The sequence below is a fragment of the Aspergillus welwitschiae genome (assembly GCF_003344945.1).
Source record: "Aspergillus welwitschiae strain CBS 139.54b unplaced genomic scaffold BDQ94scaffold_18, whole genome shotgun sequence".
Lineage (NCBI taxonomy): Eukaryota > Fungi > Ascomycota > Eurotiomycetes > Eurotiales > Aspergillaceae > Aspergillus > Aspergillus welwitschiae.
The window spans coordinates 577957-603020 of NW_020798712.1; the positions used below are offsets into that span (position 1 = coordinate 577957).

Here is a 25064-nt window from a genome sequence, read left to right on the forward strand (position 1 = left end):
CATACCTTAGGCTGGACGCCTCCAGGACCCAGACCTCTATTTTGTTTTCCTGTTACCTTTCATGTAATTACTGTCTATGATTTCTATATAGGGAGTAATCCTAAATAAAGCTAGCTCTAGATCTAACTATCTATAGACGTGTTTAAACACAATCATCTAAGGACTATGTTCCCCCTCTTCTATACCATGGATATACTTTATGTTGGGTCCGGTCCAATGTTCGGATTCCAGAAGAAATTCAATATCTCTTAGAACTTTCTTTGTTGGGTGGCTCTGGGTAGAATAGGTGCCCGGAATAGGATTCATACCCATAGTTCCTAGAATGCCAGGAAGAGGTCGGGAGCCCTCTTTCTTGGACAAACAGGGCCTTTATGGTGACGGTCTATCATTACGCCATTGCAGGCACTTAGTGATACTAAGACATGCTGTGTGAAGATGAGTAAAGGATCTTCTGGGAAAGCTAAATGAGTAGGCTGGTCTACATCTACGCCTTACGGTTATGGCTAGAGTAATAATATAGATGCAAGAGGGCCAGTACAAGCACGGTATGTATTCAGCTGAAAGACACATCGCCTTCAAACAGCCCCATCAAACAAGAGAAGCACGAAACAGCAAAGCCCAGTCGGTCCCAACACAGGTCCGATTCCCATGCACACAAAGAGTAATGCTCACATCAACGCCTTGTCCTTTCGCGTCCCGTACACCGTGTGGTTTACCAGTCAAAGAAACACCAACCACTCCCATCACCGCCTCGCCAAACCATTTGTATTGGAGTCGAGTACGTCGCTTTAGAGCGCGCTAAAACAGTCGCTCTGGGTGAGCGTTGAGTAATGCGTCGGAAATCCCAAGGTAACGCTGCAGACGATATTTTTATCATATGTCGTTTTACGCTAGCCTGCGATTCACGATGCTTTATCTCATCATATGCCTCATTCTGCCTATCTTCTATACGAAATAGACACTAAAGGGAGTGCAAGATGGATGCTTCCAGAGCGTTCTCCACCTCTCCACACTTCCCTCGTCATCTGCGTCAAACACAAGCAACGGAGTTGGAAATGACCGTTGATCAAAATCACTCAAGTCGCTCAGTCGTTGCTGATGCGCCGCTCAGGGCGGGGCTTTCTCAAACTCTTCATGCGGTTGATAAACCCGCCGCCGCTGGGCTTGCCCTCATCGAGTCCAGTGTTGGTCCGTTCGTTGGTGAACCTCCGCTCCAACCCGGTATTCTGCTTGGGGCTGCTGGAGGAACGGGCTCGTGTACCTACGGTACCACGTGATTCCTCAGACATGTTGATCTGGGCCCCCTTCTTGTCCCAAGCATCATCATAATCCTGGAAGAAGGGATTCTTCTCATTGGCGCGGATGGTTCCGATGTGACTAGAGCCGGTAGACACACCCGGGGTGTATGAGGACTCGGGAGAGACCACTCGGGGATTTGAGGGCTTGTTCATTCCCCGGAGTCTTTGAGCCAAACTCTTCTTGCGCTGCAAGCCTCCCCCGCTGGGACCAGCTCCACCGTTCTCGTTCCCACTTCCACGGCGCTGAATGTCTGCCCGGCTAGCCGGGGCACCATCCAGGAACGTGCTAGTTCCCAGACCCATGCTCTCCGCTCCATGGACAGGTTCGATGCGAGTGGTTGGATCAAAGTTCGCGGTCTCGCTCTTGTTGTTACGCGGGTCCACCGCGGCGCTGGTAGAATAGTCATTGTAGCCTTCGTCCATGGTCCCGTGGAACAGGTTCAGATCAATGTTGGCATTGACTGGCCCTGCGCCTCCAAGGGCCATGTTGGCAGAGTCCTTGGGGAACGCCTGCATGGGTGCCGTACGCAAGCCCTTGCGGTTACGGTTAGGATTGCAGGCATCGAACGGCCCATCGTGATGGAACACTATACCAGACAACTCCCGTTAGCAAGTGCTTCTGCCAGATAGCAATGGGCTCCAACTCACTTCCAGTGCCATAAATACTGGTCACGTCCAGTTTATCGATAATGTCCATGTGGTAGTTGGACTTTTTAGACGAACGAGGCTTTCCATCCTTTGACTCCTTGCTGTCCTTTCCATCTTTATGGCGAGCCTCCCGCTCCCGGCGTCGTCGCTCGCGACGCCGTCTCTCGTCCTCAGTATCCACAAGCTTGGGGGTTCGTTCCATGATGGATGACTCTGAGTTCCGGCGAGGCCTCCGCTCTCTGTACCCCGATCTTCCGCCACTGCTCGTCTTCGGGGGATCGGCAAAGATGTCTAAGGGGTCTTTGTCGCGACGGTCTGGGCGTTCCCTCGGCGGAGGTCCACGGTTCGTCGGGTATCCGTTGGGCGCGGGCTTGTCCGGGCGCGGGGGAGCTTGTCTGTAACCAGTGTTCTGGGGAGCAGGGTTTACGGAAAGGTTCTCCTATTTCACGTAGTTTTTGGTCAGTTCCGATGAGCGACAGTAGTCAGGGATGCGAAATGAGCATACAAAGAGTTCACGAGTGTTGGACGTCATGTCTTGTCTCTCGACTGGGGAGACCATGGTTGACCCTATCACGGGAGCCGACTGCGGCGAAAGCGTGTCGTCGTCAAAAGGATTCGTAGAGACTCGGCGTTCAGATTGGCCACTGGCAGATGCGAAAGAGCTGGCGGAAGGCGACAGAGCACGATTCCGAAAGGGATTGTTGGAGCCCAGATTGACGGGGGCTGGACCGAAAGCTTGTTGGACAGGTGAGCCTGTAGTTGAGCAGCAGACAGATCAAAGTTAGCTTTTTTGGTACTTTTACTTTGGGGAAGCACGGTTCTGAAATAGAAAAGCAGGCGGCACAGGACAGATAACACTCTGACCAAGGGGAAGCCCCGCTAGAGGTGAAACGGCTGGGAGATAACGAAGAATCCTGGAAGGAGGACAGGACCAGGGGACAAAACAAGAATCAGCAAGATGACGCACCTGAGGGGCCCAGCGTCACGCCAGGTGGGTAGGCGTAGGTAGCAGGCTGTTGAGAGGCATACATGTTGCGAGTCCACGCAATGCGATGTCGAGATGGGAGCAGGTCAGAAGAGATGATTGGGGAACAGAGAGAGACAGCATAAAAAGACAGGAGTAAGTGGATGATCAGGAGGCCGAGACTGTGAGTGCAGACGCCAGACTAGAGAGAGCTTAGGCGTATGCTGAAACGGCGATGCCGCGGATGTCGGTCAGGGGCAAGGAGAAATAATTGGAGGGAGAGGGGGGAAACGTTTAGTTTATTCGGTAGCGGCAAGTTGGACCGGGACGGGTCTTTCAATTTAAGATTGCTTAATTCCACTTGGGGGGGAAGAAAAGAAGAAGGAAAGGCTTGAAATTTTCTCCGGGTGAGATTAGAATGTATGTGAACGAGGGAGAGGGTGGGGTGGGGAAGGAAGATGATGATTTGTAAAAAGAGAGAAAGAGGGGAGTGAAATAACAAGGAGAGAAGAAGAAGAAGAGAGAGTAAATCAGTTGAGTGAGGGAGAGGGAGAGGGAGAGGGAGAGACGATGGAGCGGAGGGAAAGAGGGAGACAAGAGGGAAAGCCGAGGGTGGGTTTGGTACCGTACGGGAGGAGTAACTTTAGTAACTTAGTAGTAAGTAACTTAGTACAAAGTAGTTAAGCAGTCAGTCAGTAGAGTTAAGTTTAGGAGCAACGCACGGGAAAAAAGAGGGTACGAAAAGAGGAAGATGAGAAGAGCGAGGGAATGACGGGTGCCAATGAGGATCCAGAGCCCCTTGGGGAAATGGATGGACGGAACCACTCGAATTGCTGAAAAGAGGCAAAAGAAGGGCCGAAGAGGCGATCGTCGACGCGGCAAAAGGAGGAAAGGAAAAGGAAGAGAGAAGAGGACACAGAGAGAGAGAGAGAGGGAGAAGGAGAGGGCCTGGGGAAATCCTACCCAAAATGGATTGTAAAGTTTGTCTATTTCATTTTATTTTTGTATTTATTCTATTATATTTTGTTATTCGATCACTGGAATGGAAAAGAAGATGCTAGCAGTTATATTATACGGATATTATAAATGAATCACCTCCCTCGATCGATGGAGGGGAGGGATATTAATCATAAAATCATGAAATAAAAAAAGGGCAAACTCATCTCATTATCATCTCTGGTTGCCCAGGAATCAATCAATCAGCCACCACCTTTTCCTCTTTGCCCGCGCAACTAATTGAGTCAATTTTGACAGGCGACCCCAACTTTTCTCAGGGGTTGGTCCGTTCCTGTGCCTGAATTGTGGATTGATTTGCTTGGTTGCTACTCCATAATCATCATCATCTCATCTCCTAGATCCTCACATTTTTATTTCCTGCTCCTGCTCCTGCTTCTACTGTCGATCTATTTTTTACTCCGTACTACGTAGACTATCCTCCGATCATATGCAGAATTGCAATGTACCTAGGCACACACTAGATACAAAAGAAAAGCTGGGGTTCATGCGACTAGTAGGGATGCGGGCGCAGGAAAAACACTTTGCAGCTCCATTCATTGCTTTCCAGTCAGCAATCGGCCAACCAACCGAACAAACGAGCTTCGACTAGTAATAGTCTCCTGCTGCCTGTGAGGTTGAGAGAGACGGCACTAGACTAGATAGGAGGGAACCAAACGTTCTCATCTCCATAGGTTCCCTCTCGTGCCACTCTTCACTGACCTCCCCCCCCCGACCCGAGAATAGTAACAAACATTGGCTCTGCAGGACACGACAGACCCAACAAACCACACACAACCCCTTCTGTCTTCCACCACGTTCATCGAGACTCATTATTGCTGCTGTCATCATTCTCTCTCGCATGGCTTAGACGATTGAGCCCTGGTTTTGTTTCCCGAAATGGTACCGGAAAAGTCTCAACAAACTCGTGCTCTTGCGTCAGCTCCTCCCCCAAGAATGCAAGCCCACCTGCTGCATCATCCATCCATTGTTGTCCCTCCGATCGACACCGGCGGGCCTCCCACGATGAGGATGATCCTCCCCCCCTGGTCTTGGTCATGGTCATGGTCATGCTCATCCATCTGCCGGTTAACCAGATAACCAACCAGTTACCCAGTTAACTAACTACTTAATTGAACTAAGCTGGGACAATAATTACCGACCGTCTAACTAGCGAACCAACATCCCATCCCATCCCACCGGCTTCTTACTAATTCCATTCGCATCTTGGTTGTGCTGCGTGACCTGCCTTGGCCACCCATTTGGTTCCTTACTTCCGCCATCCACTTGGTAAAGTGAGGGTGGCTTGCGTATATAGGTTATCGATCCCGGAATCGCGCACTTCTCTCCCCTTCCCTCGTTTTCCGGTCCGATCGCGTCCGGAATGTGCTGTCTTGCCTTCCTGGGGCGGAGCAAGATGATGCAGCCATCCAGCCAGTGAGTTTTTGCCTCGATCAAACCCGACCGGAATACGACAGGTGGATGTCGCCACGGTACCGATGGAGTCGCTCTCGCTCGTGGCGCCTCTCTGTTACTGTGCAGCCTGTTGGCCCGCCCACCAGCACCGCCAGCATACGTAGTACCACCATTCATTTTTTGCATCTGAGAAATAAAAATCCACCACAGAAAAGAGCTGGAATATATCCGGACTCCGACGGCACAACGATCCGATTTTCCTAATAGTCTTCGACCAGGCGTCCGACCTGCAGGATACTTCCATATTGCTTTTCTCAGCCCTGGCTCCGATCGTCCCGCGCCGCCTGGCTCCGGTTTGTGTATCGGATTGACGGCTGCTGCTGGAACTACTACTAGTCGATTGCTTAGTATCAAGTAAACCACAACATTGTGACTGGATGCGTATGTGGCACAGCTGTGACCCATAGTTCCAAAAACGCAGACAAAGTATTTCCCGTACATTCATCTAATGGGACAAAACTTGATTTCAAGCAACAATGAGGTCTCGACCAGAGTGTGTTGGGCTGGTTCGTAATGTCTTTCGGCTCTCTCTGCATCCGGTCCTGGTATGACTGCCTAACTGGATCTCATCCTACTTATCGGCCTGTCCGATCTAGGCTTATCGTTGGATCGACGAACAACGTCATCCATGCTGTTCAGTGTGACAAAGTACGGCAGCATGCATCGATAACCGGGCAAAGGTCTCGCTCTGGCCAAGCCAAAGAATGCTTAAGATGTCATCGGATTCCCGAACAGTCAAGGTGGGCGAGGACCACCGTCCCCTCAGAGCTTATCTCCGACGTGTTTCATGCCGCACTGTGGCTCGTTTGAATTTAGATGGAGACTGTCTGAAGCCATTCTGATCCAAGGGGGGGGCCCTCTATCATCACCCCGGTGAACCATGATTTGGCGATCTTATTTCGGCGCCAGTCTCATATAAATCGCCCGATGGCGCTAGTTTATCGTAACGGTCGTTTGACATTGAATGGCTGGGTCAGCGTCATCTAAATTCCGGTTTCAATTGACTAATGCTTTGTACGGCGACTAACTATTTGACTATCTACAAAGTAGAAGCTGTACCTGAATTCAAATGCATTCATCCAACAGTTACCATTGTAAACCATTGGCCTTATGCATAGGCCATGGGGTTTCTAGGCCAGTCTATTGTTTTCTAGCAGCTCTGGACTGCATGGGGGGGTGGATAAGAAGAAGAACAATGGCAAGTTTTGACTATTGCCCACTGCTATTTCCCTAGGTACTGTAGACACATAATCAGCTTTCTTTTATCAATTTCTGCAACAATTTTCAATGTGGGTTGTAGTTACTGTCAATCCAACCGAAGCAGTAGTTCATGGCCCCAACCATGAATCCGATAGTAGCTCTTAGTGTACTAATTCCAGGAGTAATAGCCGAATTGACGCCCAGCAACGCGGTAGAGTAAATATAAGTAAAATGACAGTAGCCTCACTCAATCAATTACACTTCTTTTAATTTAAATACTGGTCAACACTTCTAGTGGGGAAACACTAGTGGCTATAGAAGTCATCGAATATCAACCGCGACAACCAGTGAATGGAGCTTGCCGCGCCGGGGTGAGCTTGTCTTGGCAACCTCCAACTGGTCGCGCGGTCTATCTGAATAGCTCCGACTCATTGCAACCTACACACCACCAACGTCTTTCTTTACTCTCAAGGCTCAGTCACCGACCTTTTCGGTTCTCTGGTTTGCTCAAGAGCATCTCCGTCGCATCATGGAACAGCCACCCCCCGCCGATCAACCACAACAGCCTCCGCCTCCGACACTCACAAATCCTCGCTTCACCCTCGAGCTAGAGTTTGTGTCTTCTCTCGCCAATCCCTACTATCTGTCCCACCTCGCCGTGACATATCCGAATCTGCTGGGCATAAACAAGTCTGGTGATGACAGCGACGTGAACAATGATTCCACAGACCCCGACGCGCAGGCATTTGCAGCGTACCTGGCCTACCTCTATTCCTACTGGAAGACCCCCGAATACGCCCAGTTTCTGACCCATCCTGGTGCCACTTTGCGGGCGCTACGACTACTGCAGGAGGAGACCTTCCGTCGCGACATTATTCGTCCCGATGTCATTGAAAGGCTAGCAGGGACCGATATTGCCGCCGAACCCGTCGACCCAGCTGCGGAGTCTGGAGACCAGGAGGGCGAGCAAGCCAAAGCAAGCTAGGAAGGCATGCGGTTACACTAGATACAGCAGGAAACAGACGCGCTGTATATTGACCTCGGTGTGAATTGGCTCGGTGGTCTGTCCGGGATGATGTCCTGCTTGAGCCACCGTCTTCTTTTACCACTAGGCTGCGGAGAGGGGGGTATATGGAGACACAACATCAAAAGATCCGCGCGGGGCATGGGCGCTTTGGTCGACATTGGGACACCTTGATGCACCGCGGTTTATGCTGCAGTCCTAATGCAACCCCAGATGGTTCATGATCTCCCCGGAGTCATGTGTGACCGAGGTACCCCCTGATCGGCCATGGAACCGGCTCTTCATTGGAGCTACCAGACATGCACCTCGACAAGCACTCCTCAGGATCAACGACATACTCCTCTCTATTCAGCTGGAATTCCCGAGCTATTCCGGTTGAGATTGCTCGATAGAGTCCTGAGCGGGCCTGCCACCGATGTAAGAGACGGAGGGTATATGCGCACACAAGAAAGTAGTGGAGTGTACGACACGACAGAAAAATCCCATCTGTCCGTTCTCATCGACACACTGGGTGCTCAGATTTTTCGCTTCCAAGCCATAGGAGCAGCAGCATCTGTCCCTGATAATCTGCCTATGACGTTGCCGTGGGGTTGTATTAGGTTGCAGGGGAAAAACTCTCCTGGGTACCTGCTCTGCTGTAGATCGAGCATTTGAGCCATCATACCGATAGACCAATTTGAGTCAAGAAACAATATATCATATAGAAAAAGCCTACATAGGAAATATAAAACAAATTGTCCATGTCTTTAACGATAAATCTGCCATATGGGCAAGTTTGCGACCGCCTAACCGTGACGCGGCCGGAGCGGCGCGCCAGGCTGAATTTCCCGAGCAGGCCGTTGGTTCATCTCGCCGCGGCAACCCAACACTAAACTTATCGCCATCCGCCAAAGAACCGGAGGGCGACACTTTTCGCTTCTGCCTCGCTTGCCAGCCTCCGCGGTTGACAGTGTTCCTGTTTCTTCAATCAATCCCCCACCTCCTTGTCCAGGCTGGGTACTATTTACTAGCATCTCCGATGGATCGACCCCACCCGTGGTGATTGCAACTCGACCTGGAAGTCTTGTCCTCTCCTCTCCTTTCTCCTTAAACCACGTTGGCCGTTGCCGCAACACCCCCCCAAAAGGCCTCAGCGACGTGACATACCTACTTCCTCATGGTCTTTTCTTGTTACAGATCCTTAATCAGTCCCTAAATATACTTGTCCTCAGGTGACCGTTTCGGTCATCGGATCTGCACCCTGTTGTATTAAAACCGTTGAAAATCTGCAGTATACAGTCATCGGGTAATCGCCCTGCAAATCACATTGCCCAATGGAGGGCGTACGCCAGTCATGTCGGCCAAAGCATCAGGTCTTAGTTCTGAAATGCTATCCACAATACCAGAAGGGGATTCCTGAAGTCAAGCCGAATCCGAGTGAACTTTCTTATCTGCTCTACTATGCAAGCACTCGTCGCAGCAAGCTGACCAAGGTCGGCGCTTTCCTGGAGAAACGAGCCGCGAGGGATGTCTGGCGCCGCAAGATAGGGTATGTTTTGAGGAACTGAATCTACGAGGGGAATTATCTTCAATCGGGGGCTGACTTGTTCTGGTAAAGCAATGTACAGGTGACACTTCAGATTCTCACCGCGCTTATCGAGAAAGTGCCCCGCGACCTCCCCATCTACGCCCGCTCCGTGCTGACGGTAATTGAAACTGTCTTGCGCTCCCGCGATATAACAATCGTTGAAGACTCGATCGCGACCTTCGAGATGTTCTGCCGCCATCAGGACATGGCGGCGCTGTCGGCCGAACAGGACTTTGCGACACAGTATCGCGAGGTCGTGCGGACGTATGCGAGCTTCGCAGAGGTGCATTCGCCCCAGCTGGATCCTGCCTCTAGCGGCCCCTTGGCGATACGGTGGCGGAATGCGGGACTTCGTGCGATCAAGGGCGTGGTCAGTTCCGAGGCGGGCTTGGCTGCTGATGGTGGAGATTCGTTGAAGATCATATTGCCGGTCATTTTGGAGAACATCTGCCACGGAGATGAGGATGTCATCCCATCTCTGGAACAACAGCTTATGGAATCGGAGAAGAGCAGTGAAGCGGATCTTGCGCACCGGCGCCGAATTAGCAACGCTACCGTGCAGACCGTCGACACCGTGACTGGCGATCCGGCATTGGCTTCTCAGTCCGCGGCTGATGCAGACAAGAAAGCGGAAATGGATGTGAGGCTTCTTGCTCTCAGCTGCCTCGAGCGCATTGTTGTTACGGGAAGCAGCCGCGGTCAGATCCGTGTGACCACGAAAGTTGTATTGGACTTCATGCTCCGCAGAAACCGAGCCACCAGCTTGGGATTGTCCCTGGACTCGAGTGGTAATTGGGCTACGTCGTTGATGGAATTGGTCGCGAAATGGTGCCCGGTGCAGGTGCGGTTCATCATCTTGGTTGCCGCCATGGAGCTTCTGTTCGATATCAACCCTAGAGAAGAAACCCTGGATGAACCTTTCATCATCGTTTACATGATCGACTGGCTGCTGAAGTCGCCTGTCAATATGATTGGTCTTAGCGTGATCGATATCCTTCTGGGTCTCTTGCAGCATATGTCGTTCTTGCTGTCGCCTGCGGGTTCGGAGAAGCAAGTCGAACTCTCTGGAAAGAGAGCAGATTTGATCACTCTCTTCCAGCGGTGCATTGGAGACCTTACGACGCACATCTACTATGGCGATCAAGTTGTCGATATGATTAGAGTCGTCCTGACTCGGATCAAGCCTTCATCCACCCACGAACACCCTGCACAAGTCTCAGGTGATTCTCCCGGAGCCGCTTCGCAGGCTGGCAGCCTAACTGGGGAAGCCAGTTCTATCGCGTTTTCATCCACTACTGGACGAGTTGCTGCTCTTAGAGCTATCAAGAACATTCTGATGGTAGCGAATTCCCGAAAACCCGCAGCTGTATCTGGCGTGGAGTCCAGGAACCATGTTGGAATCCACGTCTGGGAAGGGACCCAGTGGTTGTTGCAGGAACGTCAAGGTGATGCGCGTTACGCGTATGCTGATGCGTTACTGTCTTGGTTGAAGCTCGAAACGAACCAGAGCGATTTGGCAGTCAAGGATAAACACGCGAAACCTTCAAGCCCCAAACGTGAACTAACGGAGGTCGGCGAGAGGACTGGAAAACGATCAGTGTCTACAGCAATGCAGAGAGAGAAGGCCGCCATAGCAGCTCAATTCAACTTCCTCCGAATGCTGCACCTGACCATTTATGACATTGCGCTTGAGAGCCCGACTAGTGTTTCTGAGATCAGATTGCTTCATTTGATCTTGGCCAGCCTTGTTGATAAACTCGGGGTCAACGCCGCTCGGTTTGGACTGCCCATGGTGTTAAAGCTTCAAGATGATCTGAACAGCGCTCCAAGCCTGGCATCTGGGTCTGCCAAGGTCAATATCGGAAGCTTGGTGTATGGATATCTGTGGGCCTTGTCTGAGCGATTCGAGCTGGGATCGACAGAAGTAGGCCAGGCTATTCAAAATGAGATCTTAAAGAGGCAACAGCTCGGCCTTTGGCTTGACCCTATTCGCTTGCCCGCAACTGACCTCAGCCAAATCCTACAGGGCGGTGATCACCGTGCCGTGGCCGGTAACACCACGAACGTTGACCAGATGACCCCATTCTTTAACGACATTGAGCACCTTGTTCGTGGTATCGAAGATGCATACAACCATGCCGCGCTCGTCTCTTCTCACAGCCCCCCGGGCTCCCCCACGCGCAGCTTCACTATGCCTATTCTGGGACATGGATCGGTTTCTGCTCCGCGCGGTGATCTTCTGCCTCCCCTCGTTCGGGAACAGATGCTCTCGGCATGGTCCCGAGAATCATGCCTGGCAGCTGCGGAGCGGGAGAAAACCGAAGCATTGTCTCTCAGTGGCTCCAAGGCCGGGACAATGGCGATGCGCAGTCATATTTACCTGAATGGCGCGGACGGCAGTTCACCCTCGACCACCTCACCTCCATCCGCACAGCAGAGTGCAGCCGGACTGCACAACTCGCGTCGGATGAGCGTCCCCGAGTCTGCCCGGGCACACATTCAGAGCTCTAGCAGAGAGTCCCCGGTTCATATCAATGACCTGCGGCGTGTTCTTTCCATCAACGATCAGGACAAGATGCGCCGGTTGAGCCCGCTACGTGGTCGGCTGGATGCTTCCAACCGCAGCGTCGTCTCATCTAGCAGCGAAAGCATGGTCAGCGGTTATTCCTTGTCTGAAATTGACGGAGACGGTGCTTCAATCAGACCCCAGTCGACTAGGGATGGACACGGTCTTCCGGACGGCGACGGCATGGTGACCCCCAAAGCTTCCGCCTTAGGTAATACGGAGAACGGACAGGCCTACTTTATGGCTGCAGACGACATTCCCCCTGTGCCACCGATTCCCCCATCCTTGTCCGTCACCGGAGGCGTGTCGAACGACTCGCAGCGATCCCTGGCGTCAGAGCGACCATCCACTGCACCAGGGCCTCGTCGGCTTCCCACGGCGAATGGCAAGCCCGGCACACCTGCCGTGCCTCACCATGGCAAATCTCTCAACAAGCACAAGAGCCGGTCCAGCACGGGTCTCGCAGCTGCAGCGGCTGATGGTGAGTACTCAAGAAGCTATGTCTACGACGGCGTACCGGACCTGTCCGAACCAACGGACAGTGCCCAGCGCCGTGATGTGCAGAACCTTCTGAATGGGTTCTTGTCCCCGGCACATGCAGAGTCGCGCCCCGGCAGGCCCCGTGGTGCTTCTCGACGGGGCATTACTGGAGGAATCGGGCGTCCGCCTTACTGATGACATATCAACTCCTTCTTCCAGAGAACCTACTCTCATTCATTCACTTTTCTTTCCTATCTCTGTCTATTGCATCGCTTATTTCATCCATCCGGGTCTTCCACCAGGTTCGAGTCATGATCGTCGAGGCCCATGATATATCCCATCCTTTCTTTCTTTCATATTGCTTTTCACCGGTTTCCTTTTTCTGATACATTACTATCCCACATCCCCTGTGCTATTCCTTGCACATGATCCATCTAAACTTTCTCCTTTGTCACTTACCACTATATGTCTGTCTCACTATTGCCATGCGCGTCACGGTGGATCTCCTGCTGCATGATCATTAATAATGGCGTCTGCGATGGACTGACTGACTGACTGACTGATTGATCGATTGATAGAGCTGTACTGCGTACACTACTTGCTTTACTTACTACATGAGGTATCTTTGTCGTTTGTTGTCGTTGCTTCCTGTATCTTTCTTACTTTGTTTTGGATATTACCTGCTGCTGCTGCTGCCAATTTATTACTTGTTCTTATTAGCTTTGCTTCATTTTCCAGTGGCTCTGGCTCTGATGATATCCCGATGTAGCATAATGGATGCAGCATAGTGTGTGTGCATGTATTTAATACCGTTATATTAGTGCTACTTGTAGTAGTAGTATAGAAAAGCAACCAACACAATCTGAAACCCGGGTATAATATATAATATTACTCAGTAGTAGCGCCGCAACTCTTATCTCTTCCATCTCCCTCACATAAGAGATAGAAGAAGAACGAGAAGTTAATACTCAACCTGACTCACTAACCTACTAACCTCATCATCATCCCCAACCTCCACCTCCACAGGCCCCAAAAACTCCTTTAAAATATCCTCCAGCTCCTCCTCATCAAACTGCATATGACCCCCCTTCAACGTCCTAAACACCAACCCCCCCTTCTCATCTAACCCTTTCAACCCAATCCAATCCTCCTTGTAAATACTCCTCTCCCTAATCCCCACCACATCCCCAGATTCCCCATCCACCTCTCCAAACCAACTCGACTCCTTCGGCACCACCATCCGATCCTCCTCAAACATATACATCACAAACTTCTCCAACTTGCTCAAGTTCTCCTTATACGTCTCGTTCTTCACCTCGCGCTCATTATTCACATCCGCCAGGAAATTGCTGTATTGGAGGTAGTTTTCCATTTCGGTGGGTTCAGGGTCGCGGAAATACTGCGCGGGGACGAGCCGTCCCTGCACGAAGGATGACCATCGTCCCGAGTGAAGAAGTGCTTCGGCGCCCCGGCAGACGAAGTCGTTCCAGGCGCAGGACTGGAATTGCGAGATGCCGTTGTGTTGGCTGCCGAGGGTTATTAGTGTGCGGACCGGGGGGTTGTTGCAGCGTTCAATGTAGGCGCGGAGGAATTGTCCGCCTTGGGAGAAGCCGAGGGCGTTGATGGCGGGTGCTGTGGAAAGGATTGGGTCGCGGGCTAGTTGGTCGCAGACGTAGGCGACTTGCGTGGTGAGGTTGCCCAGGAAGGTCGCTTGGCGGTCACCGGTGCTACTAGGGGAGAGGTGGATTAGGTAGGTGTAGGTTCCGGGGTTGGCGGCTTCAGCGGCTTGGATTAGGTATTGCAGGGATGGGTTGAGGTATGTGTCGCCTAGGCCGTGCCAGATAACGAGGGGGAGGGCACGGAGTTCTGTTGTGTTGTTTGCTGTTGAGGGTTGGAGTTGGGTTTGGGACTGGTGGGTTGGCTGGGCGGTTGTGAAGGGTAGGATGGTGAGGAAGGTGAGGAGGGGTGTTAATGGACGCATTTTGTGGTCACTGTATGGGTTGAGGTTCGGCTTGTCGATGGGAGGAGGATGGGGATGAAGGTTGAAATGGATGTATAGTGTTGGTGTTGTTGTTCCTGCGGAGGTGATGCGGAGACAGGTGGAGGTCACGTTGTCGGGGCTTGCTTCCGGGACCTGACGTAAGATTAGCATGTGACTGACGATTTTACGGATCATAATGGTACTCACTGTTCGAGGCTGGTTATTGTCATGAGTGCCTCACAGAGTTATATACACTTTCATACTTCGAAGTATCATTAATGCAGAGCAGTGACATGCTTTATCACACCGTGTAGTACAAGTGGGTCATGAGACAATGTCCTGTCGAGTCAGTCTCATGTGTCTGGACCTAGTTGTATAAACTGTATCGATTGGTCAATTCCTGGGCACGCTGACCCTCCCGGTTCATTCCAGAAAACTCCCGTCCCGGTACCGCTGTTCTTAAGAGAGGAGAAGCGCATGCTTGATCGATGTATATTCTTGCGGTCTTTGGCGCTACGGTGGGCTTTCTAGACTTGACCATGTTCGGTGAGAATGCAAAGTCATCTGGCCGACGGAGATGTGTCATCTTGGACGGATAGTTATCCGTTGATATATTACAGTTAGCTTCATAAATTGTGGTGGGAGAACATGTGAAACCGTGTTGAGCCTGCTGCTGCTCATCCCCGTGCTCAATGTGCTTAGCGAATAGACCGCTATCGAGATCAACAGACTGGCCAAATATTACCAAGGAGGGGGTGATCTGCTTTATTGCTGTACGTGGCGGAGCGAGCCTGGTGCTTCGTTGTCTAGATCCACTAGGCACATCAATGTCTCCCTCATCTGGTCTCTGTGATATAAGTCGTTGTATGTTCTGGCGCGGTTCTGGGAGCCAACCATAACTTGAGTGGTTCAATGTCGATGATGTGCTCATAGAATCCTGCATAGATCCTCGCTGCCAACCGCTACTTGCAGCTGATGAAGAGAGTCTTGGGTTAAAAGGGCCCCGGAGAAACAGATGAGCAGTCGAGCAATCGTCTATCTCCAAGGATGTGTCGTAAGCGGCCTTCGCCTTTCTCTCCTCTTCAGCGCGAATCTGGTCGTCGAGCGTAAATCGTCTCCTGATCGGAGTCCACGCTTCTTGAACTTCTGGGCTGGCGTCGGCTGACTGTAGTAATTCCAAACCTCTAACCTCGAGTTGTTCCTTGCCCTTAGACTCATGGATGGACTGATCCGAGCCCTGGACCATGAAATTACTCCGGAGGGACAATCCTCCATCGGAAGACGACACATATAAAGGTGAAACGCTGGAAGAGCCCAGTATCCTAGATTCCTCAACGACTGAGCTTCCCACGCCGATATTCTCACAAACATACTCATGAACAGGGGGCTTCGGCATTGTAGGAGCGAACTCATGGTCTAAAAGCATTGACTGCGATGTAGTATCAGTTGACGGGCCATTGCACCTCGGATAGTAAGCTCCAACGGGTTGCCCATTTATCCTTATGTCCAGGTTCTGTATACTCTCCGTAACAGGCTCTGCACCTCCGCGATGCTTAGGGCGGTAGGTAAGCTTTGGACGCAGGACAGAAGACCCCAGCCTCTCACAGTCATCATTCGTTATTTTTCTCCGCCTCCCGAAGTTCCGTAAAGCTTCTGCTGGAGGAAACAGCACCGTAAGTGGTCGTGCTGCTGCAACCGATGCCCAGTCAGTCTTCTCTAGCAGCTTATGCTTAATCATTGCTAAATTCTGGTCTGCTTGTGAGGACTCCTGCGTAGGTGATGCGAGACGTGGTTTCTTTGCTGGGCACGAGAGAGAGGAGCTATGGCCAGACTTGATCTGAATTAGCCTGCAAGGGCAAATGTGTTTACACAGGCAACCTACCTGCTGGCTTGGCTGATCGCATGAATCTATAGCTCGACTTCCTTCGTGGAGGCAGACATTCTTTAGCAAGGGTGTCATGCGGGGGTCCTTTGACTCTGCTACTCTAGGCCTTTTGAGATTCTGCTTCTTGTTTCCTGATTTATAGCTCGAGTGTCGTCGAAGACGACCTCCTGTCCAATTCATGGTGCTTCTAAGTGATGGGGGGATTGTCAACGGAGACATGGCGAGGAGAGAAGGATATGCTCTATTAGTGTAACGGCATGCGGAATCATCGTCATGTGATGTATGATGTCTACACAGGTAAGGTAGGAAGACGCCTGTCAAGGTTACGGAAGTAATATCACTACAAGTGTCGCATGCAGACGGGGGACCAAGTCGCCAACACAAGAATTAGCTACAACTTGAAACCCAACCACCTCGAGTGTCATATACTTTTGGAGATAACGAATAATGCTTGTGGTCTAGAGAGTTGTTATATTTGTTAATTATGTCTGAGCAGACCCGTGTGCAGAACAGTTCCATCGAGACCTCAAGTGAGGGATTGCATAGGAGTTGGGAAGTCATCAAGGTATCACAACACATGCTCTTGTGAGGCAGCATGATGTGTATAGCGACCCAGAGCACAGCTTTATGATTAGATTATGTGATCTTATTTGTGTGCAAGACAAATTGGACAGCTTACCACATGGGGTATGGTGAAGTCTCATAGACTAGCATCATTAGGACTCTCGTCTAAGCAAGACATCTGGAAACGGCTCGGCCCGGAAGACGACCCAGGTCACTACCGTAGAACTTGGGCGTCACTAATTTAGCTTCATCTTGATCATCGGAACCTCGGCTTGAGTGGGGGTGCAATCCGTGCAAACACATCACGTGCATTGTTCGCTTCGGCGGCTCTTAAAATATCTTCCCACATGCCAAAATCTCCTTCTTTCTTGACACCACGCCGACGACAGCAGACACGCCAGAGGTGGCAAAGATGGTGCCTGCATCATCTTATTTGCTTGCCCGGAAGCAGACATGAGGAGTTCATTGGCCTTGCTTTGATGTAGGCGGGTTTCTGAAACTGTTTCGTGTCAGCGACGCGACCAGCTGGCAGCCTCGTCGCACAGGGTGCCTGGCGAGGTCTGCGCGCTGTCTGTTTATTATTATTATTTTTTTTTTTTTTTTTTTCATTTTGTTTTTACGACTCCCCCTTTTCTGGGTCTTTCAGGCAACAGGTAAGCGCAGCACTTTTTCTTTTCTTTTACCCCTTTTCTCCATGGGTGTCACTGGGGCCTATTTGCCCACAATGATGAACACCATACCAATAAGCATAGTTCACCTGAGATCTTCGGATTGTTGAACGAAAACTGTATACCATCTTTCACCTTTATCTGATACACACACCCATTTGTTGCGTCATTGTTTGCTACTCATATTGGAACATCGCTTGAGAACCAATCGCTGACATTGCATGCTTTAGGATGCCTCGAACTGGTGCGGGAATATAGGGCGTAGAACGGGATACCCATATTTTAGAATTTTAATTTGAGAGAGAGCGGGATTATTGAAATTGTGATGAATCCAATCCAACCCTGATATTATGATTTCCAGCTTATTCTGAGACAAGCGTAAAAAGAAACTTCCCGGCAGTCCCGTAATTAAATCCATCACATTGCTGCCCAACTTCCCGTGGTGTCAGTCTTGCTTGCGCCGGTGGATGAAGCCCGGAGTGCAGCTGTCAACTAATATCCGAAAGAGGGATGTGAGGTTCCTCATCATGAAACGTAGTAAACATGGCAGTCAAACTGGATGGCTCAACCCCTCCCCCTCCTTTTCTTTGGAGCAGCTGCGAGATTGGGCAAAGAGAGCCGCTGTGGCATGAAGCAACACGCTGTCCCGGGGAAGGAGGGGCAATGTCAATTATGTGCAGTAGCTGCGACAAGCGAGATCCCTGTTCCGCGGGATGAGGGAGGGGATTGACGTGGTGAGCATCCCAGCCAAAGGATGAAGCCGAAGTTGGCACACTTTCACGAGGGAAAGCGGGGCCGCCGAGGAAATGCCGATGACTGGCTGGCAGGGACAAGGATAGCCCTGCACGCGACAAACCACGGGGAACTCCCAGGAAGGGCTCGGCGCCAATCATTTAGGATTGCCAATCCTGCCGGCTGAGGGGCTTTGCTGCCGGTGATGCAACACTGCAGCCCATCTTCCCCCTGACCACCAATCAGACCCCTGAGATAAGTGGAGGACGGGTGAGGCCCGCCTCACCGCTAGATTGAGCAATTGCCCGGGTGGTGCCGTTGCCAAATGAGACTATCAGATACATCCATTTACATCCACCCACCGGCCACGTCAAGCCCCGTCAAGATGGGTGACTTCCGAGAATCATTGGCAGAGAGGGACCGGACAACACCACCTGGCGCTGCACCACTATCACCGCCATGTCTCGCAGCGCCAAATCATCATGCTCGATAGGGTCAGTGAGGCAGCCGGCTGCAGCAAGCATGCGCCTCCGGCACACGCTTGGACGCACCGTCTCCTCCGATGGCCCCCCACGCCTGGCCTCCTGAACGACGGCTCCAGCCTGTTTCCTCGCCTCTAAAAGGCCGTCCTTTCCCCTCCAGATGGAATTCTTCTCGACCTTTCCTATTCTCCTCATCATCATCACACCAGACTCAAAGAAGAAATCCGACTTTGCCCACTCTTGATACCCAACGACCCGAGATACCCCCCCTTTTTACCTTCCATTGCTCTTCTATTCTTACTCCACACACACATACTCTCTCACACACTCACACTTCCAAAATACACACATTACCCCTCCATACTACTTGTGCTAGATTTGTCACAGTCAAATCAGCTTACTTGCCTACCACTATCCCATTTCCACTTGCTCTCAAGGCTTGACTACTTGCTTGACTCTTTTGTTCTTTCTCTGTTCCTACAAGTGTCCAACCCGTGGATCTTGGAAAAGAAAAGAAACTACTTGCCTTCCCCACCTGGCTAGATTAACCCTTGAACTGCCCTTCTGGAAACCCAGTCCGTATCCTGGATAGGATTTGCTTGCTTTGTTTTGTTTTTCGCTCCTCCCAGGCTTTAGTCTGAGTATACGGCAACACAATAACAGGTAGTCCCCTCATCAATCTCCTTTCGTCTGTTTGCTTTGATTTTTTCTGCTTTTTCCGTTTTTCCCTTTCTGCGATTGTTTGCATTTCGAAACTCGTGGAACCTACTTCTCGACCACACCATTCAACGACAACAGCAGTATAGAGGACCCCTGGACTCTTGAATCTCTTTGCTTCCGCTGGATTCTTCCGTCGAAGCGACGGATTGACGAAAAACATGTTACCGTGGAATTCATTTGCTCGTCCACAGCAGCCGCTGTGTGACTGGACACTCTTGAGTGTTGTTTAATGTTGCACACTCAATTCTCGATTACCCCTGGACTATCCTTTCTGCCTGGAACCACCCGGATCTCTCCTCACTAAGCCTAGTGGGAGATTGGACATTTGCCTTGGACCCCTTTTTGTTGGCCTGTTTTCTCCGTTCCCCGATTTGGACTCCCGTTCTGGATTTAGAAACCGTCTTTGGAAATAGCAATGACACAATGAACTCCGACCTTGGATTTTTCGATCAAATCATCGCTGGACCTCGACATCTAATGGACTGAACCATTGATCAACTTATGTGTTGCATCTTTCACTTGAAGCCTTTGTAGTCTGGACCCCTGGATGGATACCTTAACCCAAAACTAGACGACCCGATCGACTGCAGCTGCAGCTTTTGACACTGGAAACAAGCACCACGGACATGTTGCCGCTCTTGCCGATCGCTTTACTGGTCATTGCCTCAGAATTGTTCCTGGATTAACAACAGCGCGCACCCCTTCTCTTGGACCGAGCGGTAACCTCCCTGGAGTGATATACACACGACACCTTATTGGTTGGTGTGCCTCGACCTTGAAGCTTGCATGAATGATTTATCTGACTGATTATAGGCCCTTTGCTCGACATGGATCCCAGATGCAGACCATCGTTCACTTTCTTGTCATTGTTGCAATAGCATTTAGGTGTAGATGTACTGACTTTTAGTTCCTTTCTAGTGCTTGCCTTTTGTCTTCCAGCTTGTCTGGTCATAGAACACACACCCCACACACAATGTCCACCAAGATCAAGAACGACCCAGAGAACATGTCTTTGTCCCAGTCATCTTTGCACACTATGGACCACTTGTCTCAGCCGAGACAAAACCAAATGATCCCAGGGATCCCCAACATGGCCTCCAGAGGAATCCAGGATGATGAACTTTCGAGCCAGGACAATTTCTCCTTGTGTTCAAGCACACACCCCAACCACGGAACCCCCAATGACTTGAAGGGGTGGTCTCTGAGCGACGTGGATGCACTTGACAGTGGTGCGATGTCCAAACCAGAGTCCCCGGAAGTCCAGATGCTCTCTTTCTCTTTCTCCCAGCAACTGCTGCCATCGACCGTTGGCCCCAGTGATGTAATGTATCATCACGCCGGATCCGATTTCTCAGGCATCCAGGATGTGACTGAACAAAATGACCTGGATTTCTCCCATGCACATGACTTCAACCACTACTCCTCATTGGTTGACCTCTCTGCCTTTGATAATGAAGTTTATGGCCAGAATGGTACCCAGTCCTCTTGCACTCCTGATGATACTCTCTCCAGCCACAGCTCTCATGCGGATGACGGCCACCTGGCCGGCAATGAGGCGTGGAACTCGATGAACTACCACGGATCATCCATGGATCAGTATACCACCGGCATGTTCCAATCAGTGCCTGTTTCTCCTCCCTTGTCTGACGCCAGTAATGATGTTTCTGTTACTTCTTCTTGCTCTGCTTCTGGATACCCCACCTTCATGAGCCATGAAGATGCTATGCTCAAAGATGTTACAACCACTCCCGTTGGAAGCCATGGAATCAACCTAGGAGACCCATTGTTCCCCCTCACTCCCCCCTTGAGTGAACAGGACCCCAACAGGTTAGTATTCCTCCGTCGCACCTGCAGCCTCGAACAGTGAATCTGACTTGATTAGAACCATTCGGGCTACTAAGAATGCACGTAGGCCAGCCCTGCAGACTTCCATGTCCCAGACCCAGGTCAAGCAGGATCCTGAATTCTTCCCACCCCTGCCGGTCAAGGAAACGCTCCGCCAAAAGGCCAAGGAGGGCTCTGATCTTCGGAACCCCCGGGATCACCCTTACTACTCCCTGCCTACTCACAATGATGGAAAGTACTACTGCCCCTTCGCCAACGGAGAGAAGCCCTGCAACCACCCTCCGACTACCCAGAAGTGCGCCTATCAGTGAGTCAAACCCCAACATTCCTATGATGGACTCAAACTAATCGTGTAACAGCAAATACTTGGACTCCCACTTGAAGCCATACCGCTGCAAGGTGGCCGCCTGCATGGATGCTCAGCTGCAGTTCTCTTCGAACGCATGCCTTTTCCGCCACGAGCGCGAAGCCCATGGATTCCACGGTCACGGAGACAACCCCCACCTGTGCCTGTTTGAGGGTTGTGACAGGTCGGTCCCTGGTTACGGATTCCCCCGCAGATGGAATCTGTTCGACCACATGCGACGTGTGCACGACTTTGCCTCTTCTGACAGGCACAGCTCCCCGGATGCTTCCCCCACTACTGGACCGGCCAAGAAGAAGGAGACGGGCGGACGCAAGCGCAGAGTTGCTGGTGTCACTGGAGCCCCCACCATGAAGCGCACTCGTTCCACCCAGTCCCAGACCAACCCGCTCAAGGCTGCCCAGCAGACTTCTGCTCATCACAACCAGAGACTCCAGAATGCGGAGAGAAACTACTACAACTGCCGGTCCCGGCTGCTCGAGGAACTCACCAACATCACGCCCCAGGATTCTTCCATGCATGAGAAGGTCAATGCCAGCCTTCAGGAGCTCATTACACTTGGACTTAACTATCGCCACATTGAAGCCAGCCAGGCTGCGGCCCAGATCGCTCACGGCCTTCCTGCTTGAATGCTTCACCGAGACGATCATGTGAAGTCCTTTTTTAAAATTTATCTCCCCAGGGATCGCCGAGTGCTTGATGGCTCTCATAGGAAGGATCTTATGGTAACGGGAAAGAGCCGTGATGGATCGAAGTTTCATGGAAAGCGTCCGTGAAAGACTATTCTCTCACCACCGGTTGGATTTCTTATTTCATTCCAAAGGATCCCCTGGCCTCCTGCGGCTGCCCGGAGAGCTCCCCGCTCCAGCCACAATGCGTCCACGACGCATTACGCGGCTTCACCCTCGGTGATGCGGACTTGATCCCATCATCTGGAGGAGCATCTTCCAGACATTACCGGACTCACTACGGTGTAGGCTGGTGTGGTGGAAGCATTGATTGGGGACGACAGCTCTGGGCGGTCGGATAGGAGATGCCTCCTCCTTTCTTCCTCATTGTCTTGCGACAGTTTACACTTCATGTACGCGCAGCTTGCTGCGCATGGTTCTGTAAAACTTTTTTGTTCAATTTCTATGTATCTTTTGCTGATGGACATGGTTTTGCTTGCTGTTTTCTTTATGGGTGTTGATGCTAAGCATCGACCTTCATCTCGGGCCTGTGTTTCAAAGAGGTCGACCAGAGAGAAGAAAAAAGGATGGGAACGGGGCGAATTGGAAATACAGGGACGACGGTTTTGTATATGGGTTTTGGGTTTTGGACATGGATATAGATGACGGGTTTCGTTCATGTATAGGTGCAGGTCGTGGAACAGGAGGCCTGCCATTATTTATGTATTGGGAGTTCATACGTGCATGTTGTCTGTGAATATCTTCTGTTTCTCCTGCACTTTTATTCTGGATTCTTGAATCCCCGCTTTGGATATAGCTTGACTGCTCCTGTTTTCGAGGGTCATTGTCTTCAGTTTTCTACTTCCCTGCCATTGCAGGGACACAAAAGTTTTGCCATTCTTCTTACTATCAACGTTCCCACACTTTAAGGCTGTAAGTTTCGGTTGTCTATTTGAAAAATACAATAAATACCCAGATTCGAGAAGCTCTCTTCAATACAGAGGCACTCGCCGATCATCATTCATACAGTACGTATGTCAAAAGTAGCCTAGTAGTAGGCTCTGTAGCTAGACGTTATTTGCAGCAGGCATTAAAGTAACCCATAACGAAAAAAACGCTCTCTAAATACTTCCAAAACACACGCTTCTATCAAAACTTTTCCCGCCCGTCTCTATCACACCACTGAATATAAGCCCCTCCCTAACCAACGACTCGCCTTGACGAGAGAAGAGGGCGTATACACCCAACCCCTCATCACAAACAAACCACACCAGTAAAATTCAAAACTAAGAAAATAGGGCGTTATCTAGTCACTCTCCGCCCCAAACTCCGCATTCAAAAACCTCACAAACGCATCAGGAACCTGCTCCGCACTCAACCCGCCCTTACTCGACGCATGCGCCCCCTGCACATACGCCCGATTCAACGCAATCCACTGCCTCCTCAACCGCTGCAGTCTCGGCAGCGCCAGGATGCCGCCCGCGCCGGCTAATTCATCCGTCGTGCCGGACGTCGCCACATGCGCCGGAACATAAACGGGCGTGGACGCCTCCGGGACGGGGATGGTTATTCCCCGTCCACTGCTGCTGCTGCTGCCGTCTTGGCTCTGCGCGAGGGCGGCTTCAGCGGAGGGGTTGGAGAGCGTGAAGGTGCGGATGGCGGAGACGATGGCTGAGGTGCGCTTTTCCATGTTGTAGAGGGCTGTGGAGTCTGTGGCGGCGGGGAGGGCGGTTGCTTGGTGGGGTTTGATTTTGGGACGGTTGGTGCGGAATGTGGAGGGGTTAGCTGTTGTGGTCGTGGTGCTTGCTGCTGAGGAGAGAGAGGTGGTATTGAGGGCTGAGGTGAGGTTTGAGATGGAGGCGGGCTCGGGGGTTGTTGTTGCCGAAGGGTGCGGGATGCCGGTTAGGGCTGTCCAGATTTCGGCGATTGGGGGGGATGCGTCGGTCCAGGGGACGGTGAAGAGGGGCTTGTCCCAGCGGCTGTGGATGCTGGGTTCTTCGTAGCGGAAGATGAGGTTGTTGAGGAGTTCCGGGGGGTAGGGGTCTTCTTGGTCGGAGGTGGGTTCGGTGGTGGATGGTGTCGCTTCGGCGTTAGGATTGGAGTTGTCCTCGTTACTATTGTCTGTGCCTTGTTGACGGCGGAGTCGAGCCTCGTTGTTTGCGACGCATTGGTCGATGGGTGTGCCGACGTGGACCTGGTGATTGTGTTAGTGCGTGTGTTGCTTGCTGGTTGTTCAGGGGCTGGTGGAGGAGAGCATAGCATAGCATACCACGCAACATGTTGTTCCCAGTGCCTTCGCCTCACACCACAGCTGATAACGGTATCCTTTGATGTAGTTCATTCCGTCGAGAATCACGAAGCTGTCCTTGCCGAGGGCGCGCTTCGCCCGCGCATATGCCACGCCCCGTGTCTCCTTTTCTGTGCGGGCATGGTCGTAAACGGTTCGCGGATGGGAGGGATCATGAGTAGGCACAACGTGGATCTTGTAGCGGGGTTTCGAGGAGGGGAGAGCGCCGGTGTTGAAGAGCTCGGTTTGGGTCTCTTCGAGCTGCGTTGCGAGTTGGTGGGCGCGGTAGGTGAGGCCGGAGCAGGGGTAGCCGGTCAATACTATGAGCTGTGATTGGTTAATGCGGGTCTATTGCATGAGGTCGAGCAAACATACCGGCATGATGAGAGGGAAGGGGCGCGATCAACTGTCAATGTTGGTTGGCGATGTTGCGCTGTGGATTTGCGGCGGAGATGGAATCGTTGGAAGTTATTTTTGCGCGGGGCGGCTCGGTGGGGTCCATGTGACTGACTGCTCTATACAGTTGGAACAAGCACAAGATTGTCTACTTTCAGGTATGCTCACTCTGAAGCAGATATTGTCAAGTCTATGTTTGTATTTGATCGCTAAAATAATCGACTTTTTATTGTAGGCACATCTATTTGTCTACACG

The 25064-nt window shown here is 51.4% G+C and overlaps 8 protein-coding genes across 8 annotated transcripts; 3 read left to right on the forward strand and 5 right to left on the reverse strand.

The window, feature by feature from the left end:
• Positions 1–429: 429 nt before the first annotated feature.
• Positions 430–2935, reverse strand: BDQ94DRAFT_145038 (Pal1 family protein). The gene is made up of 3 exons (XM_026766564.1): positions 2452–2935; positions 1947–2385; positions 430–1885 (listed from the first exon to the last, which is right to left on the reverse strand). The coding sequence occupies exons 1-3, from the start codon at positions 2503–2505 to the stop codon at positions 1086–1088; spliced, it is 1293 nt and encodes a 430-aa protein (XP_026625812.1). The 5' UTR covers positions 2506–2935; the 3' UTR covers positions 430–1085.
• Positions 2936–7017: 4082 nt separating this feature from the next.
• On the forward strand, positions 7018–7717 carry BDQ94DRAFT_40940 (mediator of RNA polymerase II transcription subunit 31). Its single transcript, XM_026775695.1, has one exon. It carries the CDS (start codon positions 7109–7111, stop codon positions 7562–7564), a length of 456 nt encoding a protein of 151 aa, XP_026625813.1. The 5' UTR covers positions 7018–7108; the 3' UTR covers positions 7565–7717.
• Positions 7718–8916: 1199 nt separating this feature from the next.
• On the forward strand, positions 8917–12615 carry BDQ94DRAFT_179205 (uncharacterized protein; the record flags this gene model as incomplete). The annotated part of the gene is made up of 2 exons (XM_026773311.1): positions 8917–9131; positions 9201–12615. 2 exons carry the CDS (start codon positions 8917–8919, stop codon positions 12409–12411), a joined length of 3426 nt encoding a protein of 1141 aa, XP_026625814.1. The 3' UTR covers positions 12412–12615.
• Positions 12616–13089: 474 nt separating this feature from the next.
• BDQ94DRAFT_40947 (palmitoyl-protein thioesterase family protein) lies at positions 13090–14407 on the reverse strand. The gene is made up of 2 exons (XM_026775696.1): positions 14405–14407; positions 13090–14350 (listed from the first exon to the last, which is right to left on the reverse strand). The coding sequence occupies exon 2, from the start codon at positions 14195–14197 to the stop codon at positions 13178–13180; it is 1020 nt and encodes a 339-aa protein (XP_026625815.1). The 5' UTR covers positions 14198–14350; positions 14405–14407; the 3' UTR covers positions 13090–13177.
• Positions 14408–14564: 157 nt separating this feature from the next.
• BDQ94DRAFT_159918 (uncharacterized protein) lies at positions 14565–16301 on the reverse strand (the record flags this gene model as incomplete). Its single annotated transcript, XM_026769134.1, has 2 exons — positions 14565–16034; positions 16080–16301. The coding sequence occupies 2 exons, from the start codon at positions 16299–16301 to the stop codon at positions 14565–14567; spliced, it is 1692 nt and encodes a 563-aa protein (XP_026625816.1).
• A 141-nt stretch (positions 16302–16442) lies between these two features.
• BDQ94DRAFT_145046 (uncharacterized protein) lies at positions 16443–17216 on the reverse strand (the record flags this gene model as incomplete). The annotated part of the gene is made up of 2 exons (XM_026766565.1): positions 16762–17216; positions 16443–16705 (listed from the first exon to the last, which is right to left on the reverse strand). Coding segments are annotated over exons 1-2 (257 nt in total), but the record flags the coding sequence as incomplete, so codon positions are not given.
• A 2571-nt stretch (positions 17217–19787) lies between these two features.
• BDQ94DRAFT_40983 (putative C2H2 finger domain protein) lies at positions 19788–22236 on the forward strand. The gene is made up of 4 exons (XM_026775697.1): positions 19788–20006; positions 20062–21075; positions 21131–21400; positions 21453–22236. Exons 2-4 carry the CDS (start codon positions 20222–20224, stop codon positions 22084–22086), a joined length of 1758 nt encoding a protein of 585 aa, XP_026625818.1. The 5' UTR covers positions 19788–20006; positions 20062–20221; the 3' UTR covers positions 22087–22236.
• Positions 22237–23209: 973 nt separating this feature from the next.
• On the reverse strand, positions 23210–24840 carry BDQ94DRAFT_41001 (putative RNA polymerase II Elongator complex associated protein Kti12). The gene is made up of 3 exons (XM_026775698.1): positions 24788–24840; positions 24395–24739; positions 23210–24319 (listed from the first exon to the last, which is right to left on the reverse strand). Exons 1-3 carry the CDS (start codon positions 24791–24793, stop codon positions 23432–23434), a joined length of 1239 nt encoding a protein of 412 aa, XP_026625819.1. The 5' UTR covers positions 24794–24840; the 3' UTR covers positions 23210–23431.
• Between the last annotated feature and the right edge of the window lie 224 nt (positions 24841–25064).

Coding starts and splice junctions, on each gene's coding strand:
- BDQ94DRAFT_145038 (XM_026766564.1), bottom strand. CDS start 2,505: ATGGTCTCCCCAGTCGAGAGACAAGACATGACGTCCAACACTCGTGAA. Junction 2,386..2,451: donor CCAACACTCGTGAACTCTTT/GTATGCTCATTT, acceptor TACGTGAAATAG/GAGAACCTTTCCGTAAACCC. Junction 1,886..1,946: donor CAGTATTTATGGCACTGGAA/GTGAGTTGGAGC, acceptor TGTCTGGTATAG/TGTTCCATCACGATGGGCCG.
- BDQ94DRAFT_40940 (XM_026775695.1), top strand. CDS start 7,109: ATGGAACAGCCACCCCCCGCCGATCAACCACAACAGCCTCCGCCTCCG.
- BDQ94DRAFT_40947 (XM_026775696.1), bottom strand. CDS start 14,197: ATGCGTCCATTAACACCCCTCCTCACCTTCCTCACCATCCTACCCTTC.
- BDQ94DRAFT_40983 (XM_026775697.1), top strand. CDS start 20,222: ATGTCCACCAAGATCAAGAACGACCCAGAGAACATGTCTTTGTCCCAG. Junction 21,076..21,130: donor AGTGAACAGGACCCCAACAG/GTTAGTATTCCT, acceptor TGACTTGATTAG/AACCATTCGGGCTACTAAGA. Junction 21,401..21,452: donor ACCCAGAAGTGCGCCTATCA/GTGAGTCAAACC, acceptor ATCGTGTAACAG/CAAATACTTGGACTCCCACT.
- BDQ94DRAFT_41001 (XM_026775698.1), bottom strand. Junction 24,320..24,394: donor TGGGAACAACATGTTGCGTG/GTATGCTATGCT, acceptor CACAATCACCAG/GTCCACGTCGGCACACCCAT.